General features: G+C 41.9%; 1 protein-coding gene across 1 annotated transcript; it reads right to left on the reverse strand.

Moving 5' to 3' along the window:
* Positions 1-11,244: 11,244 nt before the first annotated feature.
* On the reverse strand, positions 11,245-11,724 carry LOC138877757 (uncharacterized). Its single transcript, XM_070157393.1, has one exon. The coding sequence runs from the start codon at positions 11,722-11,724 to the stop codon at positions 11,245-11,247; it is 480 nt and encodes a 159-aa protein (XP_070013494.1).
* Between the last annotated feature and the right edge of the window lie 667 nt (positions 11,725-12,391).

The raw sequence follows: 12,391 nt of genomic DNA on the forward strand, positions 1-12,391 counted from the left end.
TGGCAAGGTAATTGCATATGCTTCATGGCAGCTGAAGGTTCACGAGAAGAATTATCATGTTCATGACTTAGAGCTTGCAGCCATTGTTCACACACTGAAGATTTGGAGGCACTATCTTTATGGCATGTTGTGTGAGGTGTTCATGGACCATCAGAGTTTGCAGTATTTGTTCAAGCAAAAGGAGCTCAATTTGAAGTAGAGGAGGTGGTTAGAGATATTGAAAGACTATAATATCACCATCTTGTATCATCCTGGGAAGGCCAATGTGGTGGCCGATGCTTTAAGTAGGAAGTCAGTTAGTATGGGCAGCCTTGTGTACATTCCAGTCGGTGAGAGACTGCTTGCTTTAGATGTTCAGGCCTTGGCTAATCAGGTCGTGAGGATGGATGTTTCTGAGCCCAATCGTGTTCTAGCTTGTACGGTCGATTGGTCTTCATTGTTTGAGTGCATCAGGGAGCGGTAGTATGATAACCCTCATTTGTTTGTCCTTCGGGATATAGTGCGGCACGGTGATGCCAAGTAGGTTACGGTTGGAGATAATGGAGTTTTGAGGATGCAGGGTTATGTTTGTTTGCCTAATGTGGATGGACTTCGTGAGTTGATTCTAGAGGAGGCCCACAATTCCCGGTATTATATATATCCTGGCACCGCCAAGATGTATCAGGACTTGCGATAGCATTATTGGTGGAGAAGAATGAAGAAAGATATAGTGGCACATGTGGCTCGGTGTCTAAATTGTCAGGAAGTAAAGTACAAGCATCAGAGACCTGGTGGTTTGCTTCAGAAGATAGAGATTTCTGAGTGGAAGTGGGAGCGTATCACCATGGACTTCGTTGTTGGACTCCCACGAACTCAGAGGAAGTTCGATACAGTTTGGGTCATTATGGATAGACTAACCAAGACAACACATTTCATTCTTGTGGCAGTTACCTATTCTTCAGAGCGGTTGGCAGATATTTATATCTGTGAGAACATTCGCCTTCACGGTGTGCCCGTGTCTATCATTTTTGATCGAGGTACGCAGCTTACCTCGCATTTTTGGAGGGCAGTGCAACGTGAATTGGGCACGCGGGTTGAGATGAGCATAGAATTTCATCCTCAGACGGACAGGCAGTCCGAGCATACTATTTAGATATTGGATGATATGCTCTGCGCATGTGTTATCGACTTCGGAGGTTCGTGGGATCAGGTCTTTACCACTAGCAGAGTTTGCCTACAATAACAACTATCAATCGAGCATCTAGATGGCTCCCTATGAGGCATTATATGGTAGACAGTGTCGATCTCCGGTTGGATTGTTTGAGTCGGGGGAGGCTTGGTTATTGGGTACATATTTGGTATAGGATACTTTGGATAAGTTTAAGATTATTCAAGATAGACTTCGCATAGCTCAGTCCAGGCAGAAGAGTTATGCCGACCATAAGATTCGTGACGTTGCATTCATGGTCAGAGAGAGAGTGTTGCTCCGTGTGTAACCCATGAAGGGTGTAATGAGATTTGGAAAGAGGGGCAAGTTGAGCCCTAGGTACATCGGGCCTTTTGAGATTCTCCAGAGAATGGGTGAGGTGGCTCACAAGCTCGCATTGCCACCTAGTTTATCAGCACTTCATCCAGTATTCCATGTGTCCATGCTCTGGAAATATCATGGAGATTCGTCTCATGTGTTAGACTTCAGTACGGTCCAGCTGGACAAGGATTTGACCTACGAGGAGGATCCGGTAGCTATTCTAGACCGACAGGTTTGTCAGTTGAGATAGAAGATTTATTCTTCAATTCAATTGCAGTGGAGAGGTCAGCCTGTTGAGGCAGCTATATGGGAGTCTGAGTCCGATATACGGAGCAGATATCCCCACCTTTTCACCAGTCCAGGTACTTTTGTATGTCCGTTCGAGGACGAACGATTGTTTTAAAGGTGGAGAATGTGATGACCTGATAGGTCATCTTATGAATTAAAAAAAAATTGTGTTTCGAGGCCTTAAAAACCTCATTTTATCCCTCCTCGATTTTTGTGCGCAGTCCGAACACGTTTCCGGAAAGCTTTTATGTTGAAAGTTGATAAAAATAAAGAATTTTTCTTAAAAACCTCATTTGAATCGACTTCGGTCAACATTTTTGGTAAACGGACCCGTACTCGTATTTTGACAGTCCTGGTGGGACCGTATCGAAATATGGGACCTAGGCGTATGCCCGGAATCAGATTCAGAGGTCCCTAGCCCGAGTTATGAATTTTTGTTGAAAATTGAAAGTCTGAAAATTTATTTTTTTTAAAGAAATTATTGATGTTTGATCTTGTTGGTATTGGGTCCGTATTTTGGTTTCGGATCCCGGTACAGGTCAAATATAATATTTTTTGACTTATCTGTGAAATTTAATGAGAAATGGTGTTGGTTTTACGTGATTCGGACGTCCGGTTGTGAAAATAGGAATTTCAAAGTGTTCTTGAGAATTTCATTTGATTTGGTGCTAAATTCGTGGTTTTAAGTGTTATTTGGGTAATTTGATCGCACGAGCAAGTTTGTATAATGTTTTAAGACTTGTGTGCATGTTCGGTTTGGAGTCCCGAGGGGCTTGGGTGTATTTTTGGATCTTTAGTTGAGAGACTAGTAAAGTTAAGAAATTTGGGAGTTTGACCATGGTCAATATCGGGTTAAGTCGACCTATTTTCAGTGTTTCGAGTGCGCGAACAGGTCTCTATTGTGTTTTATGATTGAAATTCATATATGGTTTGTGTCCGGGAGGTTCGGGATGAGTTTCGGATCATTTCGGAGAAGTTTGGGTTTTGCTGGTTTCTGGTGCAACAGTGTTCATTCGCAATTGTGATCCTTTTATGGCATTTGCGAAAACACTGTTCATTCACAATTGTAAACCATTTATGGCAATTGCTAAAACACTGTTCATTCGCAAATGTGATAGTTGCAGCTGAACAAAAGATGACTTAGATGGAATTTGTTTCTCCAGTCCCAAGTTTGGTACATGTTGTAGAGTCCACTCTTTGAACCTATGTAACGTTACCTACAGTTTATCCAGGTATCTTTGCATTTGTTCCTCTCTGACTTCGAATGCCCCGTTGACTTGGTTCACCACAAGAAGGGAGTCGCACTTAGCTTCGATCATCTTTTCCCCCAAGCTTTTTGCCAGTTCGAGACCTGTAATCATAGCCTCATACTCGGCCTTGTTGTTAGTCAATTTTACAGTCATGATAGATTGTCTAACTACATTACCTGTCAGCAGCTTTAACACGATGCCAAGTCCGGACCCCTTTGCATTTGAGGCACCGTCCATAAAGATGGTCCAAATTCCCGAAGAAGTCCCCGAGTTCAATAACAACTCTCTTTTAACTTTGGGTATCAGGGCCGGCATAAAGTCAGCGACGAAGTCTGCCAAAATTTGAGACTTGATGGCAATCCGGGGTCGATATTCGATATCGTACCCGCTGATCTCCATGTCCCATTTAGCCAATTGTCCTGAGAGCTCGGGTTATGCATTATCCTTCTCAATGGGTAAGTAGTTACAACACATATGGGGGGCATTTCAAGTACGGTTTTATCTTCCTAGAGGCGCTTAGAAAAGCGAGCGTCAATTTCTTCAGGTGAGGATATCTAGTCTCGGCCTTGCTTAGAATTCTGCTAACATAATAAATTGGATATTGCGTACCTTCCTCTTCCCGGACCAGGACTCCACTTACCGCTATCTCGGATCCCACTAAGTACAGGTATAGTTGTTCGTCTGCCTTTGGCGTGTGAAGCAAAGGTGGGTTCGAGAGATACCGCTTGAGTTCCTCCAAGGCTTGTTGGCACTCCAGGGTCCATAAGAAGTTATTTTTATTCTTCAACAGTGAGAAGAACCGATTGCTCTTGTCGGAGGACCTCGATAAAAATCGACCCAAGGCGGCTATGTGCTCGGTTAACTTTTGAACGGCTTTGATGTTGTCCACAACAGTGATGTCCTTAATGGCCTTAATGGCCTTGATCTTATCGGGGTTAATTCGAGGAATTTCCCGGACCTGACTCCGAATGCGCTATTCTCCAGGTTCAGCTTTATATTGTATTTCTTCAATATGTTGAAGGTCTCCTGCAAATGTTTCAAATGGTCCTCTGCTCACAAGGACTTAATTAACATATCGTCAATGTAAACTAATGTCGCCCAAATTCACACCACTAATTGGGATTGTGAAGCGGTTGATGCAATTATAATTACCCAATGTGAGTCGGGGTCGATTCCATAGAGAGCTTATATTGGATTAGGTATATACCTAGATTATGTTTATGACGTGCCAAAAATGCACTTTCACATGTTTGGTTGTTTCTTTCTAATTCTAAATTTTATGCTAAGGTTTGTAAATGAAAAGCTAGAGAACGATATTTTTGGTGTTGTTGTGTTCCAAGTTTATAAAAGATCAAGGGTCGTGACTTCGACCTAGGTGGTTACCTAACGGCTTGTGGGCTTTAGGGCAAGTTTGATTGGTCGGGGTGTAATATAGCAATCACACGCAATTACCCACTCGATACCTCTCTGTAGTTAGAGTGGTTTTGCCTAATTTGGCTTTCTCAAGTCCAAATGGATAATTCACAAAACAAGTGATAGATGCTCAAGTCGGGTCTTACTATCTCTAGATTCAACCCTTTAATTGAGGCTATCAATTTCTTGAGTTCACCCCAATTCCTTGTTAGCCAAGTTTTCTTAGACATACCTCTCTTTCTCAAGTAGAGACAATCTATTAGGCATGAATCAATGTTTGCAACCATTAATTTCTAAATTCAATCAAGAACTAGGCTAAATATCACTTACCCAATCACAAACAAGCCCTAAATTAACCACCCATTAGGTACCCACACTAGGATTGGTCACAACCCTAGATAAGAAATTAGCTACTCATAGAGAAAATTGAAGAAACTAAAGAAGAAAATAAGATTAAACTCATAATAGATGATAAAGGGAAGAAAATCCAATGTTAAAATGATAAACTATTACAAAGTTACCCAAAGCAGTAAAGGAAAAATGGCTATCTATTTTCTGATGTTCAAACTTGACCTAGTTTTGACATAAAAGACTATTTATACGCAACAACAATTATCGGACAAAATAGCCCCTGTGGAGGTTCTGCAGCCCCATAATTCTGTGTGTGGTCCGCACTTTGAAATTTGCTGGACAGGATGGACTTCTCCGGCCGCACAATTCTGGGTTGCGGCCGCACTTCTTCAGATTCCGCGGATTGCACATTTCTGAGTACGACCGCACCCTTGAACTTGAGCTTAACATGGGAGACTTCTGCGGATCGCATGTTTTTTAGTGCGGCCGCATTTTTAAATTCTACGGCCGCACAATAATAGTGTGGTCCGCACTTCTTCGGGATCCAAACTCACATCTCTTTAAACCTCATCTTCTGCGGCCGCACAATAATTGTGCGGTCCGCACTTTGCAAAGGAAATCTGATAGAGGTTCTTCATGGTCTGCAGCCGCACTCAGTTTGTGCGGTCTACACTTTGCTCTTGTTGCTTTGTTTTAGTCCTTGTCCAAAATTACTCCTTCTTGAGTTGATTTTCATCTATTTGACTCATATTCCAACACTCCTACAAGGAAGCATATTTCATCAGTTGTTGGGAATACCTTCAAGCAATTTTGATCTAAAACGAAAGTAAAAGAGTGCAAATAAGTAGTCAAAATCCCTACTTATCAACTCCCCCAACTTTAAGTTTTTGCTTGTCCTCAAGCAAATAAGGTAATTCCCACCTCCACAAGAAAAACGTTATTTCAGCTAGCCTAATGGTAAATCAAACACACATCAATTGGGACCAACAATTACCCACAACAATTATGAATTATCAACAAGGCAATGATTTGACTTTTTAAGTACAATAGTTCGAATGTGACACTAGAGCATCAAGAGTTGACTTTATTCATCAAGGAAACTCGCTCTTTCATATAGGTCATTGTGGATCCCAAACTCCTCCTCCTATACTCTCCGTTAGCATATCTCACCTAAGAATGTAGCACTCAATTCAAGGATTTGTGAAAAGTTCGCTCATCTCTCTTAAAAGAATGTCACAAGTACAGCTCTAAGTACCATATGCTTGTCCCTCATGTAAATCACCACTAATGTGAGATCAATCGGCTTGAAATCACGTCGGGATTTTTTTGAATGTAATGAAGGCTTATTGGACAAGGGTAGGGAATGTTGGAATAGAAACGGGTTCATTTTTCCTTAAGCACTCCATTTTTCTCTTTTTGGCTCATGTTTTGCCGACTCTTTGAGTCTATCATTTTCCTTAGGGGAACTAGAGAGACTTAACATCTCTTTTTCTCGGTCATGATGTTCATTTTCTCCTTCTTTATTTTCTCCATGCTTTGCATTATTGCTTTTCTTTGAATCCCTTCTACTCTTCATTTTATTCACTTTCTTTTTGCATTTTTCTTTTGTTCATTCTTTCTTTTTTCTTTGCCTTTCCTTTGCTTCATTTCTTCTCTTTTTGTGCCTTTATACCACTTTTAAACTGCTTGTCCCCCCCCCAAACTTATGTTTCAGCCAATTACAAGAGTATTAAGGAAAGCTAGAGTGCCAAGAGAGGGTCACTACAAACGGGTAAAGGTTTGTAACATGGCTATCAAATGAGAAAGGTCTTAGGCTCAAATGAGTTTACTAGGGATAACAACATTGGTGGGACAAGAAACATTTTAAGCGGGCCAAGGAGAGCCTACAATCACTTCTCAAGCCAATCAAAACTTAGAATTTCGCTTAGAAACACATTCGGGGCAAGTTCTAGACTATTCACACGGGTATTTGGACTTGCAACAAAAATATCACTTCTCACACAATTGTATTATTAAATAAGATAGAGTCGAGGGCCCACAACAACCATATTCAAGATTTAAAATCACTAATGGTTTAACTAAACCACTCGATGATTGCTCAAGCCAATGAAAGATTCTAAAGGGCACTAATTAGAGCTATTTCTTGCCAAGAACTTGTTTTTAAACATAATGTTGTAGTTAAAGGTGTTGGTACCAAGTGAAGTATGCTTAACCCTTTTTATTCATTAATACTACTATTTTTACATAAACATCAAAAACGGACTTCATCCCTTAAGAAAGTTGTCACGCTATCTATTATTGTGAAGAGCCACCCGGTTCACACAAAACCCACATTTGGAAAGAACTGTGGCATTAAGAAAATCAAAAGCTTATTGCTTACTTAAACATAAAAAGAAGCTACCAAATCAAAAAGAAGCTATTAAAGTAAATAAGAAGTTATACTACTAAGAAAAACAAACTAAAGAAGTTATGAAATAAACTACTAAAAGTAAGACAAATGAATTACAAACCGAGGGGAATAGAATATATACATCAAAAGAGAGGGAGGAATATATACATCATGAAAGATGGAATCAAGATAAAAGAAAAAGAGTATTAAAGTTATTATAGGCCAATTTCATATCAAACTAATCAAAATAGACCACCACCACCACCCAAAATAGACCACCCTCCGAATAAGAATAAGCATTGTCCTTAATGCTTAACAAAAATTAGAATAAGGAAGGGTAGAGAGTGAAGAGAACTCCCTATGTGGTCTCAGTGTGCATGGCATCATCAACACCCTCGGGATCCTCCAACTGGATCTCATCATCCTCTGATCGGGGAATAACGGGGTTGGTGAACATCTGAAGCATCTCCTCAGCCGTGTGGGCAGCAAGGTCTGGCTCCTCAGACTGGCCAGCTACTGCCTCTGATGCCTCAGGTAATGATGGTGCTGCTGGTGCTGTAGGTGCTGACTCCATCAGTAGATCAAGTGGTAAATCACCAGCAGATGCTATCTTGGCCACTTCTTTATTCAGTCTATCCATTGATTTCTTTGAAGCCTAAGATTTATGCATCTTCTTCACATGTTTTCCCAACTCCTTAATGACTCCCCCATGTGCCACCAAAGTATCCATAATGGTCTGTTGGTTATCCAGAATCTTCTTTAATGTTTCCTCTACAGATGGAGGTACCTGTGATGCTGTTGGGGCAGAAGACTATGCTGCAACAACATTGGATATATCAGACAACTTTAAAGTAGCTGTCTGCATCCAATTGTTGAGACTCACCAATGTTTGGGAGACTCGCAGCACAATGAGTGGATATGTGGATGAGGCAGGCACTGGAATTGACGTGGATGGTCTAGAAAATGGATGTGGTGGCATGACAGTCGTCTCGGTGGAAGGACCAGCTGTGTAAAAGGCATAAGAGTTGTAGAAGGCTCAGCAGCTGAATCTGTAACAACCATCGTTGGCTCATCAGACTAGCCACCGGTGGCAGTTTCCTTATCCTTGAACTTTGGGTTTCCTGGGCCTTGCAAAGAGTACCATGAGAAGGGCTTTTTGGATTGCACATTTGTATCAAAGCTCCTCGGCTCCACGTTTGCATCTGTAAGGTATTCTTTGAGGGTATTAGAATATGGATAGGAGTTTTCACCTTTTCGGACAACTACTGACATGTTGGCTGGCATGATGGAACCTATATTGATAGGGTACCTGGCCATGATAGATGCCACTAAAATTGCTCGGAAGAGTGGGAGATTGTTCTCATTCCAGCTCGGGTCTAACTGGTTGCACACAAAAGTTTGCCACCCTTTTGCTTCAAAATTGAGGGTGGACCGTGTAATGGAAACCTCCGTTGTGATCCATGGTGGTGGTGTTCCTAGAGTGCCAAGGTCTCTACTAGCCAAGGGCGAGCTGCATCACCCATAGAAAGCTTCTCCAAGTATTAGACTGGCTCTACCTTCTCAAACCCCAAGTAAGTATTCAGAGATCTTTGATCGAATCTAACATTCAAATTCCTCACTTTGGTCACTTTGGTACCCTTTGATGTGTGCCACATTGGCATAGAATGCACATACCAAGTGCTCCTTGACATCCACAACACTCTTGGTGAACTACATCCACCATTTGCGCTCCTTGAACTGCTTAAGGACATTTGGATTGTATCTATCCAAATCCTTCAATAAGAATTGCCCCTCAAGTGTAAGCGATCTCTGGGACCACAATTCTCTGAACCTTGTGAAGGCTACCAAGCTCACAAATCAATCTTCCCATATCTTTTTCTTCTTCGACCTCTCTAGGCTGACCACTTTAGTGTCACCTCCTCTACCATTATCAGGAACATCATCATCATCATTTACTGCAACTGGTGCAGGGGGAGTGTGTATAGAGGAGGGCTCTGAACCCTGGCTGCTGGCATATGAACCCTCAAAAGAACTTGCTGTGGTAGAGGGTTCGTCACGAGTTGGTATCTCCCAGGGAAGTGTGATGGTTGGGACTGGGCCTCAGGTTGTTCCTACACTGAGTGACCTTAGAAGGCTTCCCTAGACAGGACGTATGAGTTTGATTCTGAAGGCTCTCTGGCCCTACCTCTCCCCGTTGTTTTCTTTTTGGTCAATGTTTTCTTCTGCACTCCCAAAGGTTAAGTACCTTTGCCTCGGCCTCAGGAGGGTTCACCTCTCCCTTTAGATGTATCTCCTTTACCTCGTGATCGAACCATTGTCTACAATACAAGGCACATAAGTCAGTTAGAGTTCAAAATAGTGCAAACAGTTGCATTACAGTTGCAAGAAAACAATCTACAAAAGAGATAGTGCGAACCGCATAATTTTGAGTGCGGTCGTAGACTACCATGTGCGGACCGCACAATTTCAAAGTGCGGTCGCATATCCAGAAGTGTGGACTGCATAATTTCGAGTGCGGTCACACAATCCCAAGTTCAAAACATTGGTTCTCTGAAGTTCTAAAGTGCGATCGCACACATTTTTTTGTGGCCGAACAACACAATTTTGAGTGCGGACCGCACTTTTCATGCAACACATTTTCCCTAATTTTAATGTTTGCGGACCGCACAATTTCGTGTGGGGCCTCACAATTTAAAATTACACGGCACTGAGTTTAGGTTTTTGCAATTTTTGCACAACTTAGACCTAGTATTTGCAAATTAAGCATGATGAATGGTCTACCCAGTCCTCATTAAGCATACATGAAATTACCCATACAATTTTTAAGCACACATGAAGAACATTTGACATTTTAAGCCTACAAATAACTATACTAATCAAGAACAAAAATTAAGAAAAAAAAATGGAAAAATCTAACATAGGTTGAACATACTAATGATGAAGGATGCAGGTGAGAATCTAAACTTGATGAAATGAGTATGGAGTGTGAACTAATTTGTCGCACTATTCTTGCTTAGATCTCAAGAACTTAGAGTGTGTAAAGTTGTGAATAGTGCACTAAGGTTCTATTTATAGGTTTACCAAGTCGGTCAAAAGTTAAGCTGAGTGTGGCCGCACAATTTGGAGTGCAGTCCGCACTCTTTACTTGGACCTTGATGAAGCTCTACGGTCCGCATAAAAGTGTGTGCGGCCGCAGAATTTGTGCAGACCGCACAATTTCAAGTGCAGTCGTAGAATGGCTATGTTTTCTGTTAGACAAAGTTCAGAGAGGGTGCATTTTGGGTCTCCAGATGTGCGGCCGCACAAGGAATTATGCAGTCGCCGATTCCTCTCTATTGTGGCATACAAAATTATGCGGTCCGCACAATTAATGTGAGGTTCGCTCTTTTTGCAACACTTAGCCATTTTCCTAGGCACAATCCCTGCAAAGCACACTCATTCATGCATACACTTCAAGACTAGTTAGCACAAAACAAAACCTATATAAAGAGAAGAAAAAGATAAAGAAAAAGACACATGGGTTGGATCCCATGAAGTGCTTGATTTAACGTTGCGGCACGACGCAGATTACCAATCACTTGAAATGGAGAACCTCCACGATGTGGCCATCACCAACTTTTCGAGATAGTGTTACCCGGTTCCCATTGACTCTAAACAATTCATCATTCTTATTTTTCAGGTCCAATGCACCAAAAGGGGTTACATCCACAACCTCAAATGGGCCACTCCATTTAGACTTCAACTTGTCCGGAAACATCCATAACCGAGAGTTGAATAATAACACAAGATCACCTTCTTTGAACTCCTTGTTTCGGATGTACTTTATCTTCTCCTTTTATAGAGATGAGCTTGTGTAGGCATGGTACTGGAATTCATCTAGCTCATTCAATTGTGGCACCCTTAAGTCCGCAACAATATCCTACTCAAGGTTCAAATTCTTCAATGCCCATATTGGCCTTATGCTCAAGTTCCACCGGAAGGTGACAAGCTTTCCCGAACACCAACTAGTATGGAGACATTCCAATCGATCTTTTGTAAGCCGACCGTTAAGCCCAAAGAGCATCATCAAGCTTTCTTGACCAATCCGTCCGGTTGGCATTCACTATCTTTGACAAAATACTCTTGACCTCCCGGTTGGAGACTTCCACTTGTCCGCTTTCTTGAGGATGATCGGGGTTCGAGACTTTGTGAGTGACACTATACTTTGTGAGTAAGGTATCAAAAGCCTTGTTGAAAAAATGTGAACCCCTCTCACTTATGATAGCCCTTGGAGTACCAAATCTTGTAAAGATGTTCTTCTTCAAAAATGCCACCACACTCCTCGCTTCATTGTTGGGCAAAGCAACTGCGTCAACCCATTTAGACACATAATCAACCACGGCTAGAATGTATGTGTTCCCACAAGAGCTAACAAACGAACCCATGAAATCAATGCCCCAAAATGGTGGTGAGAGGCATTTCATTTTTCTTTGAGATTCCACCGGCCCTTTAGCATTCATTACAATGCTTGACAAGCTCACTAGCATCCTTGTAGAGAGTAGGCCAATAGAATCAACAACTCAACACTTTTTCCGCCGTTCTCGCTCCACCATGGTGACCACCATACAGTGAAGATTGTAAAGCCTCAAGAATTCCCACTTTTTCCTCATCCGGTATGCATCTTCGAATCACACCATCGGTATAAATCTGAAAGAGGTACGGTTCATCCCAATAATAGTCAAGGAAATCCCGTTTGAGCTTCTTCCTTTGGTTTGAAGAGAACTCATTCGGTACAATGCCACTCACAAGATAATTTGCTAAGTCAGCGAACCGTGGCATCTAGGTCATTGAAATGGCTAAAAGTTGCTCGTCGGGGAAGGAATCATTGATCTCAAGGCCGTCATGTGGCCTCCCCTCCTCCTCCAATCGAGACAAGTGGTCCGCCACTTGATTTTCACTACCTTTGCAGTCTTGTATCTCTAGATCGAACTTTTGCAATAGAAGCATCCACTACATTAACCTCGCCTTTGAATCCTTCTTGCTCATTAAGTACCAAAGCACCGCATGATCGGTGTGGCAATCACCTTTGTACCCATCAAGTGTGGGCGGAACTTCTCCATAGTAAAGAAAATAGAAAGGAACTTTTTTTTGGTCACCGTGTAATTGACTTGGGCATCATTCATGGTCTTACTAGCATAGTAAACCGGATGGAAG

Source organism: Nicotiana sylvestris, chromosome 9 (genome assembly GCF_000393655.2).
Source record: "Nicotiana sylvestris chromosome 9, ASM39365v2, whole genome shotgun sequence".
NCBI classification, from domain to species: Eukaryota; Viridiplantae; Streptophyta; class Magnoliopsida; order Solanales; family Solanaceae; genus Nicotiana; species Nicotiana sylvestris.

Coding starts and splice junctions, on each gene's coding strand:
- LOC138877757 (XM_070157393.1), bottom strand. CDS start 11,724: ATGCTAGTGAGCTTGTCAAGCATTGTAATGAATGCTAAAGGGCCGGTG.